Raw genomic sequence first — 23,157 nt, forward strand, 5'->3', positions numbered from 1 at the left:
ATTATTCACATATCTTCTTCACAGAAATATATATTCAAGTCCTTTGCCATTTTAAAAATCAGATTGCTTCATCTGTTGTTGAGTTTTAGAAGTGTTTTATATATTCTGGATATTAATCCCTTATCAGACACAAGATTTTCAAGTATTTCCTCCCATTCTGTGTATTTACATTTTACTTTGTGGATAGTTTTCTGATGTACAATTTTTAAAAAATTTTTATCAAGTTCGAATTGTCTTTTTCTCTTTGCCTTTTTCTTCTGTGCCTATGCTGTTACATCCAAGAAACCACTGTCAAATTAATGTTGTGAAGTTTATGTACTATGTTTCCTTTAAATGATTTTGTTTTAGGTGTTACATTTAGATCCATTTTGAATAAACTGAATAGTTTTATATATGGAATTAGGTAAAGATACAATCTTTCTTTTTATATAATTGTGTAGTTTTCCCAGCACCAATTGTTGAAAAGATTGTCCTTTCTTAGTGCTAATCTTGGCACCTTTCAAGAATCAGTTAACCTATGAGTGTCTAACAGTTTATTCCTGGGCTCTATTCTATTCCACTATGGCCTATATGTCTGTCTTTGTGTAACACCATACTGTTGTGATTAGTGTGGCTTTGTAGTAAGTTTTGAAATCAGAACGTGTGGGCCCTCCAGTTTTGTTCTATTTCAAGATTGTTTTTGGCTATTGGGGGTCCCTTAAGATTACATATGAATTTTTTTTTAAAGGTTTATTTAATTTTATACAAGAACCGGGATACAGGTCAGAGGCACAAGAGGGTGAGAGGATTCACCAGAGACAGGGCAGGGAGCAGAACAGGCAGACGGACTGAAAGCACTGCTGAGGGGAGCAGTGGGCAAGACAGGAAAGATCTGCCATGCCATGTGGGAATCACCCTGGCCAGCTGGGAATCGAACCAGTACTTCAGAGGCTGCGGACAGCTTCACAGACAGTGCTCAACCCACTGAGCCAGCGGGGAGGCCCTACATATGAATGTTAGGATGATTATTTTATCTGCAAAAATATCATTGAGATTTTGATAGTTCACTGATTCTATAGATAGTTCTGGGGGGAAATAATATTTTAATATTATCAAGTTTTCCAGTTAGTGAACATGGGGTGTTACCCTTAATGTATTTAGTTTTTTCCAGAAATGTTTTGTGATTTTTACTGTACAAATCTTTCACTTCCTTATTTTCTAAGTATGTTATTATTTTAGATGCTGCTGTAAATTAAACTGCTTTTGTGATTTCCTTTTCAGGAACAGAAATGCATGTAATACATTTATATAGAAATGCAACTGATTTTTGTGTTAACTTTGTGTCCTGCTACAACTCTGAATTCATTAGTACTAACAGGTCATTTTTGGGTAATCTTAAGAATTTTCTACATATAAATCATCTGCAAATCTTTTATTCTTTTCAATTTGAATGCCTTTCCCTGGCTAACTAACACTATCCAGTACTATGTTGAATAGAAGTAGTGAAAGCAGGCATCCTTGTCTTGCTCCTCATCTTCGAGGAAAAGCTGTCAGTCTTCCACAAATAAGTATGATAGTCACTGTGAGGTTTTCATAAATGGTATTTATGAAATGTCCTTCTATTCCTAGGTTGCTCTTCATCATGACAAGAGTAATGAATTTTGTCAAATGCTTTTTCGACATGAGTGTGTTTTTTTTTTTTTTTGGTCAGAAGTTGATCTGGCAAATTATATTGATTTTCATATATTAGGATCATCCTTACATTTCAGGAATAAATTTCACATGGTCAGGATGGAAAATTCTTTTAATGTGCTGTTGAATTATTTGTTAGTATTTTATTGAGGATTTTTACATCAATAGTCACAAGAGATACTGACCTATCTATAGTTTTCTTCTATTGTCTTTGTCTAGCTTTAGTATCAGGGTATGAGTTAGGATGCATTCCGTCCTGTTTAAATACACTGGGAGAAGTCTGAGAAAGCTGGTATTAATTCTCCTTTATTTTTTGGTAGAATTCACCAGTAAAGCCATCAGGTCTCATGGTTTTCATTGTTGGGAAATTTTTGATTACTGATTCAATCTCTTTATTGTATATTGTATATTGTATTGTATTCAATCTCTTTATTGTATATTGTATCTATTTGAATATTGTATTTCTTCATGATTAACTTTTGTTGGGTTTTGTTTCTAGGAATTTGTCTATTTCATCTAGTCTATCCAATTTATTGGCATATAATTGTCATACTATTCTCCCATAATCCTTCTGATTTCTGTACAATCAGCAGTTATGTCCATACTTTCATTTCTGATTTAGTAAATTGAGCCTTTTTCTTTTTTGTAGTGCATCTAGTTAAAGGTTTTTCAATTTTATTGATCACTGAAGACGAAACTTTTAGTTTCACTGATTGCCTGTTTCTGTACTATCTATTTTATTTCAAGTCTTTCTTATTTCTTTCCTTCTACTAGCTTTGTGTTTAGATTTTCTTTTCTCTAGTTAAGTTGCAAAGTTAGGTGGTTAACACAGGGTTAACATGGGGTTAACAGGATAACACGGGGTTATCTTTTTAATGTCAGTATTACTTTTTCTATTTTCTATTAGCTTTGGTGTGTGATGCTTTCATTTTTATGTATTTTTCTAATTTACCTTGTCATTCTCCTTTGATAAATTAATTGTGTAATGGTGTTTAATGTCCACAGTTTTCATATTTCCTTTTGTTAATGATTTCTAACTTCATCCTGTTGTGGTCTGAGAAGATATCAGTATGATATCTTTTTAAATCTAAGATATTTCATTTGTTTCCTGATATATGGTCTATTCTGGAAAACGCTCCATGAACACTTAAGAAGAATGTGTACTCTTATTGTTGGATAACCATGTGTGTTAGATATAGATGATTTATATGTTGTTTAAATGCGCTATTCTTACTGCTCTATCCATTACTGTAATTGGAGTACTAAAACCTCCAACTGTTATTGTAGGATTACATCTTCCTTCAATTCTCAGTTTTTATCTATTTTCATAGTCTGTCATTAGGCTTGTAGATGTTGATAAATGTTATATCTTCCGAACCTCTTACTAATAGATAATGTCCTCTGTCTTGCAATCTTTTTAATTTAAAGACCATTTTGTCTGATACTAATATTGTCATTCCTGGTATTTTTTAGCTACTATTTGCATGGACTACCTTAACCATCCTAGTGAGTTGTTTAAATTCCTTAATTTTAACTAAAGTAAAATTGACATATAAAATCACTAGTTTCAGGTGTACAACATCATGACTTGTATTTGTATACAATATGAACAATCACCATAGTAATTCTAGTTAACATCCATCCATCACCTATATAGCTACAAAATTTTCTTTCTTTTTTTTTTTCTTGTGACAAAGACTTTTAAAAACAATTCTCTCCGGGACTTTCAAATATTCACTACAATCACATCAATCTATACATGACATCCCACAACTAACTCATTTTATAACTTATTTTGTAAGTTTATAATACTTGTCCCATTGTTCCCCTTCTCCCATTCCTTTCTCATTTCTTTTTTGTATATATTCTACAGGCAGCTTCTTCGTTGTTATCATAGGAATGATATTGAACATCCTGAAGTTATAACACTCTGGTTTAAATTTATACCACATAAATGATAATATGCAAAAACTCTGAAGCTTTACAGCTGTCGCCATCCCTGTTGGTTGTACCCCTACAGTTGTCACAAAATTACAACTACACACTGGGATCCCAAAAACATAAACTAATTCTTTTAAATGCCATTTCTTAAATTATGTAAGAACAAGATTTGGAGTTATAAACAAAAATTACAGGAATACTTGCTTTTATAATAATGATTGCTTTTTCATCTTTAAATGAATTGGTCTTAAATTACATAGAAAACCAAAAGCAGAGTTAGAAACTACCATTAAAATAATACCAGCTTTTATAATTTCCCATTTATTTATCTTTATTGAATCTGTTTCTCCAGAGAGCCTCCAGTGATTGTCTAGTGTCCTTTCATTTCACTGTGCGGAACCTCCTCGAACATTTCTTGCAGGCAGGTCCAGAGATCATGAACTCACTCAGATTTTGTTTTACTGGGAATGTCTTAACTTCTCCTTCACTCTTGAAGTACTGTGTTGCCATATACAGGGTTCTTGGTTGGTAGTTTATTCCTTTTAGCATTTTTAATATATAGGTCCACTGTCCTCTGGCCTCCAAAGCTTCTGATGAGAAACCGGCTCATGATCATACTGATAATCCCGTCTGTGGTTGGTTGTTTCTCTTGCTGCTTTCGTATTCTCTCCTTCACTCTTGCTTTTCAATGTTGGATTATAATGTACCATGGTGTAGGTCTCTTTATTAAGTTTCTTGGATGTTTATATTATGTCTTTCATCAAATTGGGAAGTTTTCAGTAATTATTTTTTTAAACATTCTCTCTGAACCTTCTGTCTTCCTCAGACTTGATAACATTTCCATTGTCTTTTCAAGGTCAGATTCTTCTACCTGCTCAAATCTGCTTTTGAACTGCTTCAGTGATTTTTTTCATTTCAGGTGTCATACTTTTCAGGTCGAAAATCTCTTTTCAGCCTCTCTCTTAATGGATACTTCCATTGTGTTCACATATAATTTTCCTAACTTTCTCCACATTTTCCTTTAGCTCTTTAAAAATCTTTAACAGAGTTGTTTTAAACTTTTTGTCTTATAACTGGCTTTTAGGGTTTCTTTAGGGAGTTTTTCTTGATTTATTTTTTTTTCTTTTGAATAGGCCATATTTTTCCTTTCTATGCCTGTGATTTTCTATTGTTGTTGAATACTTAATCTAGTAATGAGGTATCTCTGAAAATTGGATTCCCTACCTTCTCCAAGATTTGCTTTTTTGGTTAGTTTTTGCTTTTTTGATTGTTACAGGCAGCCTTAAGTATAAGTTCATACCTTTGGAGCAATCTTAGGTACAAACTTAAGTCTTCTCAGGTCTTTTCTGAGCCTTTCCCTGGATATGCAGTCACTTCTTAACTTTTCCTGTATAGAGCAGTTGTTTTTTTTAACTGTCTAGTCTTTAATACCTGGCCCTCAAAAAGGAAAAAACAAAAATTAAATCCCCTGGAAATCACTTCAGTCAAAGGAAGAAGGGCTTGCAAGAATGCGGATAGGTGTAACAATGGCTGCCACATGTTTTCATATCTGATCAGAAGTAGTCATCAGAAATCAGAGCAGATATTCCCAAAATTTGAAGAACCTTCATATTCTGAAGCTGCATACAAACACTCCAGGAATATATGCACAGCTGCCTGTCTATGCCTGAGAATGGGGATAGACAGCTACTGCTCTACTGCTGTTCTAAGAACAAAGAACTAAATATGACCAAAATTAACTTCTCTAGTCTTTCTCTGAAGGTTGCAAGCCTTCAACAGATTAAAAAAATTCCAAAATATTTGTTCAAACAGAGTCTACGAGTGCAACTGTTGTCCAGGTACAGACATAGATTCCTAGTGCAACTTACTCTGCCATCTTCCCCCAAGCTCACACTATTCTTGTAATATGGGAATTGGGGCTTAAAGTTAAAAGGAAACAGTAGTGATAAAAATTAAAGGATGAAGTCAATGTGTTATAAAAGAAGAATGTCAGTGTCTTGATCCTGGTTCATTTTCCCAGCAATTACCATTAAAAAATACTAAATAATAACTTTCAATATAGATGACTTCAGTCTTGCTAAAGTCAAGGGCATCAGATGAAAACATTATTGCATGCAAGATAAATCTTGAGTGTTTTTGAATAACAACTATTAGAATAACTTGTCCTTGTCCTGCCCATCATGCCAACTATAATTTCATAAGCACTGATTTCATGACACCTAAAAATTTACCCAGGAAAATTTTATGACAGATATTAAAAAATTTCGCGATCAGTGTCATCAATGCAAAGACAGCTGCTGAAACATCAGTATTGGGGCAAGATAACAGTAAATATATGTTCCACTCACTTTTAATATAGTCTTCAATTTAAGAATAACAAATTGAGGGAGTAATTAGTGAAAGGTTTAAGAATAATATATAACTAAAAATTGTTTTATTTCCTATGTGGGCTATAAAAAAACAATTACAGTTAAACCTGCCATTATAAATGCAACTATCAATACAAAAAATGGAAAAGATGGGAGAATTCCTGCAAATATTTGTATAACCTCAACAGCAGGAAAATGCACATTTACAAATTCCAATACAAGTGAACTCCTTGGATCTCTAGTGTCTGAGCAGAAAGCAGATAACCCAAGCTTCCACTAACAGGTCAGAGTTTCCACAACTCTTCTAGCATCTGGTTTTAAATTTCCTTTCTTATTAAGCTATATCACTTAAGGTGTGGTCTTACAACAAATATGTTGTTTTATCTCAAAATCCACCCACCAATTACCAATTCAAGAAAGTTCGAAAAAAAAGGAAAATAAACTTTTAACAAATACCACATTAACTAATGAAGAAATGAACTATTCTCCGCTCAAAAACTAACAAGCCCCAATAATATTAGACGTAAGCGGACTGGGTATGCTAAGACAGATTGCACAGTTTGATTACATAAAAACAAACAAAAAATTTACAGGTTCCCCTACCCCTCAGATCAGCACAAAACTGTAGCCATTAAAGGCCTCTTACTGAACAGGAGGCACAGCGCCAGCCAGGATACAGGCTCTGTACAGGGCCTCACTTTCATTTGCATCTGAAGCTAAACCAGAAGCCTATCATAGAGCAGCTGTCTCTGGGGGTTCCCTGGGAATGGCTCTATAATAGGCTCCAACTTCAATTCTGGTCCCAAGTTTGGCGGGTATTCTTTGTGATATCATGCTAGCTGGCCCCAGATTCAGTCCTCTCTTCAGGCAGTGGATTTAACTCCAAACCTAGATGGTTCAGCCTCAACTCTAACGCTAAAGACACCAGTTCTGGCTCCAGCTTAAGCTCTGGTGGTGGTTGTAGCTCGTCTACCTGTTAGAGACCACAATGAGGCTATGTTTCAGGTATTTCCCCTATTCCTAGAGATTAAATTTTTTCTGCAGTAGTAACCCAAAGTATCATCTCACAGAATGGAGGGATCCTGGGCATATATATGGATTCTGGGCATGTTCTCCTCAGTGAGCAGTTGTTTGGTGGATGACTTGAATCTGTGTAATAGTTGTTTGATATAGGGCTGCATAAAATAAATAAGCACCTTTCATTGTCCTGATGTTTCTCCCAGAAGCAGGTAATGCTCCCTTCTGATAATGCACCCTTTTCAAGTACACTGTAAAGTGTCAAAGATGGTCATCTTCAGCAGCTGTCACTTTTGACTCCAGCTTACAAAGCCCATGATGCACTTAAAATTCCAGAGATCCTTGAGGTGGACACGTAACGGTGCAGAATCTTGTCCAGCCATGTCCAGAATGAAAGCTTGGGGGGAAGTTCTCTCATCTAGCGAAGTGACCCCAGGACAACAATGTGCCCTCAACTGCAGAATTCTGTCCTAACAGTAGTCCCTTAGCACACTCAGCTGCTCTGGGCAGAAGCCTCAGCCAATGCAGGAGAACTGCCAACTGAGCACAAAGCCCAGCAAGCTCCAGGGATCTCTGGAGAGGCTAGAAAAGAACTGCTGATTCTGGGAATTTGAGTGGAACAGAATGAAACAGAGAGATGAGATGCAGGCAACCAGAGTAGGTTTATGTTAGAAATAATCACCACATACTGGATGAGTGTCTTCAGCTCCTGCTTCAGACCCTGGTAGGTGTTATCTATCTGAAACTGACCATGAAACTGATAATGTGCAGTTTTTCTGTCATACCCAGCAGCCCTGTATTACCCCTTCTTCCAGAACCATCTAAATATTGCTCTACCTGAGCCAGAGAATTAAAATTGCAAATTAAACCTTGACTTTACCCCTTTTCTCAAGGGTCTGAAGTCAGAATGTTGAACTTCCAGAAACCTTTTAATTGAGGAGGATTCCTGTCAACAGAATGGAATGACCATGATACCATGGTCAGTGACTCACTATCCTTCTGGAGTCTCACTAGCAGCCTTGCTTATATAGTAAGCCTGCTCTCAATCTTGAGGATGAGGTTATCAGTGGAAGTTTGGGAAATGCAGGACTGGGTTTCTACCACAAATGCATTATAGACTGTAGCAACTCTGTGGCCTAGGCCTACTGCAGGCCTACCTTTGATTTGCTGTCTGACAGTTAACAAGGTGATTCAATCCCTTCAGCAGATGAGATAGGTAAAACGATAGCCTTGTTCCAGCTACAAACTACTTCTCCAACTATTCCAACCTGTGGTAGATCAAGGAGGCGCTAACGCAGGCATTTTACTGCTGAACTTTCCATGCCCCCCAACTTTAGCAGCAATAACTCATTTAGGGTAATCGGTCCAGCAGTAATTTAGAGGCATCTAACACCTCTATCTTTTTTTGTCCAGTTCACTGAGAGTTTCCTGCAGGACTTGCTTCTTTCCAGCCTGAGAAGGGTCCAACAAGGGTGTCTTCACTGGGGCCTTACATCAGAAGCAGAGAATCCTGCTGGTCTTTCAGTTAGCTGATGGATTTCACCAGTTTCTCCATTGTAGATCTTAATTCCAGGATCTAGAATTCAATTTCATGCTGCTGGCTCTCCATAGGTGCTTTGAGGTCTGGCTCTCCTTGCTCCAAGTGAACCCTCTGAGCCTGGATCAGAATTAAAGAGATTAAAAATCATCTCAGAAAATTGGGTAGGGTCCAAGGAAAGGTCTGAAACTTCCAATAGACTTTTCACAAGTTTTGCTGTAGCAATAAGCACTCAGGTCCTGGCTGAAGTGGCCACACTAATAGTTCAGTTGGTCCAAGAAGTAGAAGCATAGCATGTTAGTCTTGGATTCATCCTTGCCCAGTACAGCCTCCTGCCAATTCTGGTCTTCAATACAGAATACCTATTATTGTTGAATGTCCACCAGTAGGAGACTACTTGAGTAGAGCTGGTATAGAGGATGCTGTTGTTGAGATTCTGTAGCATCTCCCATTGTGTCATTTGGGGGCTGAGTCTGGCTAGAGACTCATCCTCGCTGCCTCCAGTAGCTCCGGTCACAGGTTCCAATCCCTACAGGGAGCTCCAGGGCCCTCAGCCATGGCCCTTTTGACCCAATCCTTCACAGTGAGCTTGAGGGGGTGGCAAAACCCTAGAGCTTGCCATTCCCAGCAGGGCACCCTAACACTGGCTGCCACTAAACCCAAGCCATACTTAAAAATTAGTTTTCATTCTGAAGCAACTGTTTTGTTGTTCACTCCATGGTCAATAAGAAAGACTAACAACCATTTGCACAACACCAAGCAGTGGGGGCACAGAAGTTGCCTAGTAAGGAAAAGGACTAAAAGGCTTAAGAAAGTTGAAGTACACTAATTGGTTCTCTAGGATAAAAGCAGGTAATATAAATGACCTAAACCAAAGCATGACAGAACCCAAAACAGAAGCTAACAACCAGCTTTGAAAATGCTAAGAGCTGGAAGACAAAGAATATGCTATTTTTCAGTTACCCAACAGTCAGTCTCCAGTATTATACAACTTTTTAAAAACATATACATATATAGGTTTATTCATTTTAAGTTAAAAAGTATATTTCCAGACTCTGTTCCTTAAAATTCTGATTCATTTAGTCTAAAGAGAGCCACCTGGTAGCTGATGACCATTATTCTAGAGGAAGAAGAACATGGTAGAAACACTATTACATCAAATCTCCTTAAAGTCACTAAAATTACTAGATTTTAGAGCTAGAAGGAATTATTAATACGTAATTTAAATACTCTGTTTACACATTTAAAAAAATTTACAATTATCTGCAAGCTGTTATTCTGGCACTGTTGCATCACCATTTGGAGTCTCACCTGCTCAAACAACTTTGCTTGTTTCTAACTTGCCCCAAAGGTAGCACCTGAATGACTTCTTTTTACTTCCTTGGTGGAAATGTTACAGGGCAACCCCGATGTGAAATGGGTTGCCAACCAAATTTCTGCAATAGCCCCTTAGCTCATTTCTACAATTGACAAGCAACTTCAGAGTAGAAGAATCAAAGAAAAAGATCGCTTTCCAGGGCTGAAGGTGATATAGAACAAATATTGAGAAAAAAATGCTGCAGTCTCATTTCTGTGTTCATCACATTTAAAAGGTCAAAATAGTCTCAGGGACTGCACTAATTTTGTTACATTTTGGATTTATAAGGTATAACTTTAGACAGATGTCCAATATAAAAGACACAAATATCATGTCATGTTACTATTATATACAAATACTGATTCATGTTGCTTCTAAATGAAATATTCACAAATTCATTTAGAAAAACTCACTTTTATGTTTTATGATTGCAACATATGCTATCATAAAGGACAAATTTAAGTTACAGACAAGTAGCTTTTATAGAGTATAATTTTTTGACACAAGCTTCAAATATATAGTCACTTTTAAAGTATTATTTGCTGCTAACATATAGCCACATCTTAAGTAACATGACATAGTTAGCTATTACATTGGCAAGAAAAATAATGCCTCTTTAATAAACCTGGACAGAGTGTAGTTTAGCAAATACGACTTTAGTTGCAATTTTCTCTTAACTCCAGGATCTACCCCTGTGAATAAAAATAAATCTTCTGATTACTAGTAAGCAAAAAAAAAAAAAAAAATTCTGAATTGAAAGATGACATCCTCCATTCTAAACATATCATAGGAGGTGGCAATCTTTACAAAATTAAGCAAGTAACATCTCCATTTATTCATTTTAATTTTATATTTCAATTTTAAAGGTTTATCTTTTTAAAATATATACTATCTATGTTTAGTTGAATTTAAGCATATAATTGCTCATTGGTCATTTTTTCTATTCTAAGAAATAAAAGCAGCAACAACCTTATCTAATCACCCCTACACCCTGATACTTATTTACATCCCAACCTCTGAAATAAATACGTTTTACCAGTGGCTCTATAACTTTTTAAAATATAGTCTCCTTAAATGGAGTAAGATAACCCAGCTCATTTACTATACTGTTCCAGTGTTTAATTGCATAGATGCAGTGGCTCTACATATCCAAACACAGAATGGAAGAAAATGAGTGAAATCAAAGAATGTGAGAAATAACTTTAGAAAAAAATCTTATAATGCATTCATTTTAATGTAAATAATTAATTTTAGCAAAACTGACTAATTCATCTCCTTAATATACTAATATTTAGCCCTTAATTTTATGCAAAAACAAAAGGAAGGAGCTGCAAATCATTTCTCCATTAAAAAAGAGGCATCCAATTGGGCCTCCCCTGGTGGCTCAGCGGTTGAGCGCCGGGCTGTGAAGCTGCCCGCAGCCTCTGCAGCACCGGTTCGATCCCCGGCTGCGGCCGCAGGCGAGGGTCCCACATGGCGCGCAGACCTCTCCTGCCGCCCGCTGCTCCCCTCAGCAGTGTATTTCATCACTCTGCCTGTTCTGCTCCCCACTCTGGCTCTGGTGAATTCTCTCACCCCCCGCACTTCTGACTGTACCCAGTGCTTGTATAAACAAATAAATAAATCTTTTAAAAAATATATTAAAAAAAAAAAGAGGCATCCTATTTATAATGTTTGGGATCCATTTTATAAAAAAGGCCACCCACCTCCATGGTACTTTATCTATACTTCAACAACCACTGCCTTATACTAGGCCTGAATTCTACACAAGCCTGTCTTTCTATCGATACCAGCATATACAAGTTCTTTCTAAACCAGCATGACTATTTTTAGGCTGTAGATCCTTCTCTCCAGAAAAAATATTCTCATTCTCTCTCTCTCTCTCTCTCTCTCTCTCTCTCTCTCTCTCTCTCTCAATATTTCAGAGAGCTCACAGACCTTTGCATCTTATCTTTTCTAAATCTCCGGGGTTGACCAAATAAAGCTAGAGCAGAAGAGGATTCACGTAGTGACCACTCCCACCCTACTGACTAAATAAGGTACAATGACTGCCTTCAGTCTATCAGAGCTTATACTTGATTTCCGTAAGAATACAGCCATACTTTTTAAAAGATGTACATTTCATTCAATGAATTAAATGTAATAAGAATGGACAAATCCCTATAGAAACATTCCTTTTACCACTTCTTTAGTTCATTTTCTACTGTTATCAATCTGTGGTTTCGAGAGGGTTTTACTTAAACTACTACCAAATCCTTGAAATTTATAGTAGAAAGACTATATTTATCCCAAGGCAATAGTCTGAATTAACAAAGATCCTCAAGGTCAAGCAATATATAGTCATCACAGCAGTTTCACTTAATTGATTTGATTCTCAGTAGTCTCAAGAATTTCACTACTTCTAGACTAAGCAATGGCAGAGCTAAAAATTAACAGACTTTCATTAGGTTCTGGTTTATCCCTTATTTGTAAAGGATACTGGCAAATTATTTAAAATCTTTATGAGTTAGCTTTACTGCCAGTAATAAATAACAATGCTATCTACCACAGAGGGCCACAGAGGAGATTAAATGAATACAGGTTACCTAATTTGTGTTCAATGCTCTTTTCACTTAAGTCTACAGCTCAACATCACTCTTTCCGCAACTGTGGCTTGCTGACGGAGCCACAGGGATCAGCACATCCCACGGTCTAGCTCCCAAATCCCTCAAGGCAGGCCTGCTCACTGTCCTGAGCAGAGTGGCCCATCTAGCTGCTATTCCTTTCATCATTTTCAGGTAGTACTCAGAGTATTTTCAACCTACATTAAGATATTTCAAAGCCCCAAACTTAAAAACAAAATATCCAGTCCTTAAGCATCACTACTGCATGACTTCCTCACATCCCACTCTCATCTTTTTATTTATCATTTCAAAATAATGCATTAGGGTAGAAAACCAGTATATATAATCAATATACAATCTGACCAATTCATAATAATAATCAATTCATAATAATAGGGAGCAGTGATGGTTAGCAAGCAAATACACTTCCATTTTACAATTTACTGTTTGATTAGGTGAGACAGGAATAAAACATATTACAGAAAATTTCACTTATGAACATATATATTAAGGAACCATGCCAAGGTTCAGGGTGCAGTAAAGATAAGTAGCTATGACACTCACACTTGCTCTCTGGCTTAATCAGAAATGAGAGAAAGGGCCTCCCTGGTGGCACAAGGGGTTAAATCTCAACATACGAAGCTATCACCAGTCACTTGCAGCATGAATTTGATCCCTGCCATGGAACTGATCCACATGGCCCAGCAGACCTCTCCTGTCTCTCCTGCTGCTCCCCTCAGCAGTGTATTTCAGTCAATTCGCCTGTTCTGCTCCCCACTGTCTCTGGTGAATCTTCTCACCCCACCCCTTCACACTGCTGCCTGCACCCCAGTTCATGTATGCATAAATAAAAAAAATCTTTCTTTAAAAGAAAAAAAGAAATGAGAGAAAACTACATTTTATGTTTAGTGTCAATCTGTAAGATTCCAAGTTTTGCTTTCTTGCAATTCTTATGAAACTGCTATTCACTACAAAGGAATGCCAAGAAAAGAGAAAAAAAGAACAGTTCTTTTTCTTTTTTTCCCTAGCAGATTAATTCTCATCTTGAATAAGAAAAATGTATCTCTTGGATATCCTGGAAAGAGTCACATTGCTCATCATGATTTTAACTTGGCACACTTCCCTGTGGGAAAAAGAAAACTCATCTACAAATTCATCTCTACCACTGAGTGCTTCTTTATGCCTGCCCTACATGGTGACAATGCGCACATGGGGACCCAAACTGACCTCTGGTATTACTGACAGTCAGGTGACTTACTCTCTTGCATGGGAGGCATGGAAAGAAAACAAGTTATACAAGTTTGCTCAAAACCAACTCTATTCTTGGGCCATCAGCTGTCCTTAATAAATTTGGGGGACTATTAAACAAAAAAAAACCTCTCTCGTTCCAAAAAACCTTATGCAAACCTTGTGCATAGGCAGAACAGAGGTAACTATGGCAACATTTATTCTGCTCCCAGCAGAGGTTCAGTACCACTAGCTTCGGGGAGAGTTATTAAATGCCATTTTAAATTTCCTTTTTCTTCCTTTTTTCCTCCCCTCTACCACTGGTGGCTTCTCTGATACTCCTTTCATGCTACTGTGATAGTTATGAATGTGCTTTGATGATACTTTATATAAAAACAAAGTCAATAAAGTATTAGTCAATCTATTAATAACTGATCACCAAAAAAATTAAAGAAAAGTTAAATACTTGTAAAATATGCCAAAAACTTCTTTGGGTAAATTCTGCTTTTCATTGCCAACCTAAAAATAAGTTCAATAAATTAGAAATAACTAGGTGTTTTCATATTGTTAGAATATGGTTAGAAATACTTATCTCAAATAAATGGTCAATATCATACCTAAGAGTGAATAAAAAAAAAAAAAAACAGTGGCAACATCCCTTTGAAAGTAAAGAATGCAACAAAGACATCTGCTAGTCACATTTTCTAATACTATTCTTTCATTTTTAGTCTAGGGATACTCACAGGAAGAGGCAGTGGTGGGAGATCTAATAGAGTGAAACAGGAAAAAAGACAGTAAACAGAAAAAAAAATCTTTACTGAGACACACGAAAGGCTTAAAAATGAGAGAAGAGATACCATGCTAATGGGTGAGAGGACCCAATACTATAGTGTAGAATATAAATTCTTCCAAAGTTGATTTATAAATTCAAGAATTCTGAAATAGATCATCAACTAATTGGGGGAAGTGAGAACTGTGTAACTGCACATAAATACAAATACAATAAAACATGGCAAAAATATATGAATTCACAATGCATTAAAAGCTCACACTACAGCAACATGGATGGAGCTAGAAGGGGTCATGCTCAGCGAAATGAGTCAAAAAGAAAAATACCGGATGGTCTCACTCATAGCAGGAATTTAGAAAACCTAAATAAGGGACCAGGAAAAAGACTAATTAATACAAAGTAAAAATCAAAATCAACAAGCAACTATAAACCAGACACACTACAGGGAGGAGAGGTGGGTAGAGGAAGGACTAGAGTCAAAATAAGCGGGGGGGAGGGGGGTGTAATTGTATGGGGAATATAACCAAAATGAAAATGTACACATTGTGGGAAAATGAAAAATGATGTAAGAATTATATAAAACAAAATATTAAAAAAAAATAAATCATGACATAAAATTAAAAAAAAGTCTTCAGTTTTAAAAAAAAAAACGCACACTATTAGTCAAGTACAAATAAAAATGAGATGGCTCTCCTGAATTTCAATTAGCAAATGTGCAAGAAAAATACTCAAGTCAACAAAATAGGAACTCATACTCTTTGACTCAGTCATTGTAAGAACATCAAAGCAGTACCCAAAATGTTTATATGAAAAACTATTCATTGGTGTTATAAACAATAGCACCAAAATGAAGATAACATAATTGAGATTGGTTCAATAAATCTGAAATATTCATATATAATGGAACACTATATGCAGCTATAAAAAAATTGCATTTTCATGACATGAAAAAATATTTGTAATAATGGGCATTAATTTTAAAATGTAATAAACCAATGTATTTTTTTTGTATATGTACATTCACAAAAGGAACTATAAAGACATACTACACACTGCAAGGAAATACATATTACACTCTACAAATACAGATAGAAACTTCAAGGAAAATATATCAAATCATTTTCAGTGAAAATGTCTGGTTATTGAGATCACATACAATATTTATGTTCTTCTGTATGTTTATATAGTTTTCTTCAATAAAAACATGACTTTTATATTCAGGAAATAACAAATGCTATATCAAAAAGAGAATCTAAATTTTAAATTTCTGTTCTGAATTCTCTAGTGGTTATACACTCAGGAGAGGACTTTAATTAGAATGACATTGTTAATATGAACTACAAAATGTATAAATGTTCAAAGCAACTGAAATAATTATTTATGACAATAATTCCACTCTCATAAGTAGCTCTGCAGAGTTAGGTGCACATGAAGTAAGTAATCACACATAGCTCAAAATAAAATGAACAAATAGGCAGAATATAGTAGGCACAAAACAATCAATGAAAGAGATAAAAGCTAATCAACACAGAATATTTCTTTCAGACTTAGCTTTTATTTTAATTTTGATATTGACAAATTTGACAAAGTTTACTATGTAGCAATTTTATGTTTAAATCTGTGGTCTCTTCCATATATATGTTTATATATGCATGTACATGTGTGTGTATAAACAAAAAAATATTTAAATTTAAATAGTTTCTATAAATAATCTTTACTTTCAAAAGAAACTTAACAGGGCTCCAAGAATTTAAAGAAAGAACATATTTTCGGAGAAACTGAATGACATCAATCCATGCAGTTACCATTAGCTATATTTGAAAAGCGGCTCTGTAATACTTTAGTGCTAAGTAAGCAGTGGACTATAACAAGAAATACCCAGACATTTAAAACATCTCTTAAGCAAATTTTGACTTTAGAATACTTAAAAAAGAAAATCAACATGATTAAATTAATTATAGCTATTTAAATATTCACTTTATGAAAGGTAAACTTACCAAATTAAAAAAAAAAAAATAAACAAGGTCCTAACAACACTGAGGATAGAGTACAACTCCAAAACTATTGTTTTTATTAACAATACAATTTTCTAACTGGTACAACTAAATACAACCCAACACATGAAAATTACCACATCAGAATGAGATGCAGTACTTAACACTATAATTTTGTTTCAACAGTGACACAATATAGATCCTACACAAAAACAAGCTATCTCCTAAGATGAGTAAGAATCTGAATATGGATACTCTCTCACTCGTAGGCTATAAGACTTGTTATTCCTGAGACTAAACAACCAAAATATTTCTCAAAACAAAATGCTTCAGGTAACTCCCACTCCCTTTTACAGCATTTTCCCAATCATTACAGCAGAGTGGGAAACCTCATTTAGGTGACAAGTGCCTTTTAATAACCTACATCCCTTAATTTCCTCTTTATCAATGAGGATGTTCTCTAGGCCGAGGTAGCCTGCAAATCAATGCCAAGGGGAAGCCATAAAGCACCTCGTCTGAAGTATAACCAGGGAGCAGCAGCGGCAACTATTCAAACCCAGAAACAGACTCAGCCCTTCCTGCATAGCACAAAATTCTGCATAAGCAACAGATAGTGTCAAGGATTCTGCATGAAAAAATGAAGAATGAAAAGACAGACCTAAGGAGGTGTCTGATCATACTAACATTGGTACTTACGTATCATACCTCTGCAATGGTGTCACTTTGTTCTTATTCTTATCAACTGAACCCGTAGATAGTTGAAGAAAATTGGGATTTAATTTATATAATTCTTGAAGTAGCTTCTGTTCATATTCTTGGTGCTTACCCGCCTAATAGAAGAAGAAATTAAAACTGCAGTGGGGTTCACGAAATGATTGGTATAAAATACTGAACTACTTTCTGAATTATGAAAGATAACTGAATAAATCATGTAAGGGTTTTTTCATGGCATCAGAGAAACCTGTGAGGATGATGACACAAGACCTTTAGACCAAAGAAAAGTTCTTCCAAAAAACCTACATGATATTAATTCCATTCATTAATTAAGGCATTTCATTAACCACTTCAATGTGGAGAAAAACATACTGAAAAAACTTTATTAGCTCAAAACACCAGAGGGCCCCTTTTAAACCTACTTCCCCTTCTTTTTGATAAAAATTAGGTCTTTTAATTTTTCATTTTCTGAAGGTCATTTAAAAATCAAGCTGCTTAACTTTATTTGCAGCAACATGGATGGCACTGGATGGGATCATGCTCAGCGAAATAAGCCAAAAAGAAAAAGAAAAATACCGGATGGTCTCACTCATAGCAGGAATCTAGAAAACTTAAATAAGGGACCAGGAAAATGAATATAAGAAAGTGAAAATCAAAATCAACAAAAAACTATGAACCAGAGACACTTTTTTGGGGGTGGGGGGCGGGAGGGGAAGGATTGGGGTCAGAATGGGGCGTTTGCAATTGTATGGGGGAATATAAAAATAAAATTTAATATTTAAAAAAAAAAAAAAAAAAAAAAAAAAAAAAAAAAAATCAAGCTGCTTAAAAAATGTGTTAACATGGCAAGTAATACAAAGAATCAATAAATCTCTCTATATATTTATTTCATTATCTTGACACTAAGCAAAAATTCCATTAATACTTTGTTTATACATGAAAATTGGCATATTTTAAACTCTAGATCGGGGTGGCAATGACTAGCCAGCCACTTTGTTTTTATAAATAAAGTTTTATTTGAACAGTCCATTCCCTCATTTACATGTTATCTCTATGGTTGCTTTCCTGCTACAAGAGAAGCTGAGTAGTAACTACAGGTATTACTTCCGGCCCACAAAGCCTAAAATATTCACTAATTGACCCTTTACAAAAAAAATCTGCTGATCCCTATGCTATGCAACAAATAGAACTCTGCATTTGGATAGCTGTATATCAGAAAGCTATGTCACAAATGTCATAGGAGAATTGGGCAAAGACTAACAAATTGATTTTGAATAAGTTTTTATGATTTGCCTGGATATCATGACTAGATTAACATTTTCACTTACCTTCAGTGTATCAGTTACTTTAAAAATGTGGTCTAAATATTTGCTATGGGAAAACCAAAACCAGAACAAAACAAGCCAAAATAATAACAAGCAAAGTAGTAGTATTTAATCAAGCACAACTGTATCACATGGAATGCACAATGTGTCGTTCCCTGTTCTGAGAGGGCTCCTGTGCTTCAACGGGGTCTACAAATATTTCATATAGGACTCATTTTGGTAATGCAGTTACAAATAAAGATATCTTTTGATTTTTGCCATGATATAATTTGTTGAAATTTCCTTTCTACACTGAGGAAATATTTTAACAAAGAAACCTCTTTTAGTTTTAAACTCAAGAAGAGCAAGAATTCAGGATAACATGAAATGAATACTAAATTATGAAGAAAAATACAAATTGATGTGGATTTCAATCTCAAAAATATGAAAAGCCTGGAATTTTTTTCTGCAGTCAATACTGGAGATACTATGGCTTCCCTAATCCACAAAGAACTCACATTTATATTCAAGTGATTCTACAGGGGCAGTTCATAGCAACAGCTTAAATCCCATTATAACTTCCAAGGGACTGTTGATCAATTTTCTTTTAGTGTCCAACAGCATTTAAATATGAGATCAAATGGGGCTTACAATTTTTTTGACAGAATTTTCTAGTAAGTAAAATACATTCCACCGAAGATTTTTTCACCCCAAAAAAAGGAAGGAAAAAAAATCAAGATACTGTTTAAGTCTTTACTCGATAGATAACTTACAGGAAAGTAAGAAACCAGGAGGTTATCTGTCCCCATTAAACATCAGTGTTATTTTAACACTGTTTTTGGACCATAAAGGTGACACCATCAAGAAACTCCAAAGTATTTATTATAATGAGATTTAATTGCTAGTAACTCCAAGTCAAAAAAAGGTACTATTTCATTTTATTGAACAATCTGCGCTTAAAGGAGCCCCTACTAGACTTTCTCTAGTTTGACCTGGAGAATGAAAGGTAGCAATCAGTGCCCCCCACCTTCTAAATGAGAAGTATTCCTGCAAAAGTCCACAGCAACAATCTGAAGTCCTCATCTATAATAGGGAAGTACAGCATTGTGCTTTGGTATAATCCTCATTTAATATGCCGTATGGTCAACATTTTTACTTGTAAAGGCATGTTTATACTACAAATTGAAAGGAGACAGAAGAAGAGGAAATGTAAAAAAGAACACAGGATAATAAGCCTTCACCCCAATTCACTCTTCACAGGATAGTGACCTAATATTCCCTTGAAGGGGAAATTATTTTATGAAAATGCTAGTTTATCTGCTAGATTATTTTCTAGCATACTCTGTAAGAGGAGAGATGGGGGGAACAACTCATAATTACAGTACCCTACGTAGGCTTCATTTTCCTGACATTCCCCTTAAAGTAGCATTTCCCAAAGTGCTTTTTTTGGTATATACTACCCTCTTGGATATGTATTAGCATGTTAAATATCTAGAAAAATCCTGCAAGACAATAACCTATATACCTTCATTAAGCTAGCATGTTGCGACAGTGTACCACACACCCATTTTTATCATAACATCTTGAAGAAGTGACATTCCGTGCGACACTGGAAAAATGCTACTTTAAAGTAATGCCCAATTTAGAAAAAATAAAGTCACTAGCTTCAGCTTTTGCAATTTTAATTTATGAAGAAAAATACTCCCTTTTCTGCAAAGGTGGTAATTCAGTTACTTTACTACCTGCATTTCTTCTTTCGTGAAGCTGGCTGCCTCATCCCCCAATTCATGTAGATACATGCAGTCAGGTTTTGGACACTGCATATTCTTTAAGAAGTAACTGCAGTATTTTGTTGTACCTAGAGATGCCTGGAGGAAAAAACAAAAGGGGAAAAGGACCCAAAATGTGAAATGACACAATGAGAATTTCCATGTGTTTTCACTAAAAATGAGGCACAAACACAACAAAACAAGTATGGAGAACTAAACAATTACTAAGCAGAATTAAGATTATTCTCATTCGAAAGAACTAAAGAAAACATCTCAGTCTATAGTTTCCCTGAACCTGAGCACCTAAATCTTACCTTCTAGAGAGCAGAACATAAACAAAATCTATTCCATGTAAGTGGTTAGGCACATAAGAAGGCAAATTCCTCTTTATTATGATGCCATCCTCCTACCATTTACATAAAATATTGCTTCATGGGATCCTTCACTCAAATCTGCGCTGATCAATGTCTAAGTTTTTAAGGCCAACAAATCAGAACCCTTATTTATTTCCAGTGAGAATAATAGATCCATTTTCACAAAATTATATGAAACACTAGAGAAGTATTATCCCCTTATAATATGCTTATTCCTACCTAAACAGGAACTTGCATAAGTCAGCAGGAAACAAATTAGCTATCATAGGGTGGTATGGGGGCCTAAGAAGCAATCTTCAAATAAACTCCCTTCAATACAACACATAAATGCTAGGTCTTGTCTACTTATTACATCCTATCCTTTCCCCCACCCCCCAAAAAATCAAGAGGCCCATGTTACCTTAAGCGTTCTGCCATCTACCACGACATTGTTGACACACTGTATGGCTCTGAGAGCATCTTCTGACCGGATATAAGTGACATAAGCACTGGCACTTGGACCCTAAAGTAAAAACCCACTGTGATTAGTTTCAAACTAAATGAAAACTTAAAAGAAAAAATTCTCTCGCAATCTGACTAGAGAATGCAAAAGGCCTTTACTACCACATCATTTAAAAAATGACGATAATTAGAGGTAGTAGTACCTTCGATTAAACTTACACTAGCTTACTTTAAAACAATAACAATAAATTTTATCTCATTTTAAGTAGCCTAAAATACATATAAATAATCTTTCTTTTTTAAAAAAGTTATTTGATAGGCTGTCAAGGTTACAAAAACAAATTTTGAAATTTAGATTTTAAAACATAAGGCTGAAGACACTGTGTCAAACTATGCTCTACCGAAAGTAAATGCCATGTGCTAAGTATCCTCTCTGCTAATACCAGCTCAACGAACATGCTCTATTAAGTTTTCAATATCTGAAAATATTAGACATTATATCAAATTACTCAACTCCCCCTCCCCTGCAATCCATCAAGTCACTAAATCTTTTATTTCCTCATTACTATTAACCACTGTTAAGTACTAGATCAAATGAGCGCCAAAAATTCCCCTATCCCACCAATAAGGGTCACTACATTGCTTAAATCCTTAACCCTCAAGCTCTCTAATCACAGAAAGTAAAATTTCCTTCTGAACAGTCCAGGTCAAGCCCAGACAATACCAGGAAAGGCAAAAATCCCTAAAATTAGTTACCTGTGAGCCTGCATATGATGTGCTATTATTGATGACAACTTTATGTATTTTACCAAACTTCCCAAAATATTCTGGTCGTTTTAAAACCTATAAAAGAAGAAGAAAGAAGGTATAAACCGCCCCTATTTTCATCAATTTTATCCTTATAATAGGGACATTCACCATCCCTCTTTAATGAAAGAAAAATCATAATTTCTTAAGTTTTCTAATAAATATGACAACTTCCTAATTACAATTTCTGGGGTGAATCTACAGGAAATCATAAAAACTTTTTTATTAACCCACTGAACAGAAACTGAGACTCATTATGTTTGGGATTGACTACTATGTTCTAATATCTGCACCAATCATCTATGAGATCCTACCTTCTTAAATATAAGATAGTTCAAAGATCTTAACCACATTTTCATTAATAGATGATCCTTACAAGAAAGTAACTCTCAAAACAATGATTAAAATTATGTATTAAAGACAGAGACAGAGGCCCTCCCCTGGTGGCACAGGCGGTTGAGCGCAGCGCTGCGAAGCTGTTTGCAGCCTCTGCAGTGCCGGTTCGATCCTGGCTGGCCAATGAGAATCCCACATGGCGCAGCAGACCTCTCCTATAGCGCCCGCTGCTCCCCTCAGCAGTGTATTTCATCAGTCTGCCTGTTCTGTTCCCCACTGTCTCTGGTGAATCCTCTCACTCTCCCACGCATCTGGCTGTACCCCAGTTCTTGTAAAAATAAATAAATAAATAAATAAATAGATAAATAAATAAATAAATCTTTTAAAAAGAGAGAGAGAGAGAGAGAGAGAGAGAGAGAATCTCAAGACAGGCAGTAGCGAGAGTCTCTACTCATAACTCTATTGTATATAAAGTTTAAAATATAAATTACGTGGAAACATTTAAGTTACAAATTCCAGTTTTTGTAAAGTGCCCCTAATTATCTCTGCTTTATGATCCATAACTGTGTGTGTGGACACACAGACGTACACACACTTAATTTCCTTAAGTCTATCAATTTTACCATTTTCCCACTGTCACTTGTTATTTTTGTTTCTCTCTCTTTACCTGGTAAATAACATGTCAGGTAATTGGGGGAAAAAACATTTGGGAAACAATTTTGTACATTTCTTTCTCTATCACCTGATAATTTCCCCTCATATTTGTGTCACCTCCTTTACTTTGGGATCAGTCTAAGCATTCACTTAGTTTCTCTTACAAACTCATACAACCTTAGATAATCTGACCACCATACAACTTGACACAAAAAACTTCTCCCATGATGTGTAACTAACTCAAAATTAAAT

At 35.4% G+C, this 23,157-nt stretch overlaps 1 protein-coding gene and 1 pseudogene across 6 annotated transcripts in view; both read right to left on the reverse strand.

Annotated features, from left to right (window-relative positions):
- The window catches only part of CNOT4 (CCR4-NOT transcription complex subunit 4), a 113,803-nt gene that overhangs the window by 37,166 nt on the left and 53,480 nt on the right, over positions 1 to 23,157 (reverse strand). For 3 of the 6 annotated variants that reach the window (XM_037513873.2, XM_037513889.2, XM_037513904.2), the window contains exons 4-7: positions 21,865 to 21,951; positions 21,068 to 21,169; positions 20,267 to 20,392; positions 17,212 to 17,336 (exon numbers count right to left, since the gene is read on the reverse strand). In XM_037513873.2, coding sequence (XP_037369770.1) covers positions 17,212 to 17,336; positions 20,267 to 20,392; positions 21,068 to 21,169; positions 21,865 to 21,951 — 440 coding nt within the window. Of the gene's footprint in view, positions 1 to 17,202; positions 17,337 to 20,266; positions 20,393 to 21,067; positions 21,170 to 21,864; positions 21,952 to 23,157 lie in introns of all 6 variants that reach the window. The other 3 variants (XM_037513863.2, XM_037513882.2, XM_037513897.2) reach the window with 1 other exon arrangement.
- Positions 3,852 to 10,633, reverse strand: LOC119247455 (signal transducer and activator of transcription 2-like; annotated as a pseudogene).

Source organism: Talpa occidentalis, unplaced genomic scaffold (genome assembly GCF_014898055.3).
Source record: "Talpa occidentalis isolate TD23 unplaced genomic scaffold, MPIMG_talOcc4v2.1, whole genome shotgun sequence".
NCBI lineage: Eukaryota > Metazoa > Chordata > Mammalia > Eulipotyphla > Talpidae > Talpa > Talpa occidentalis.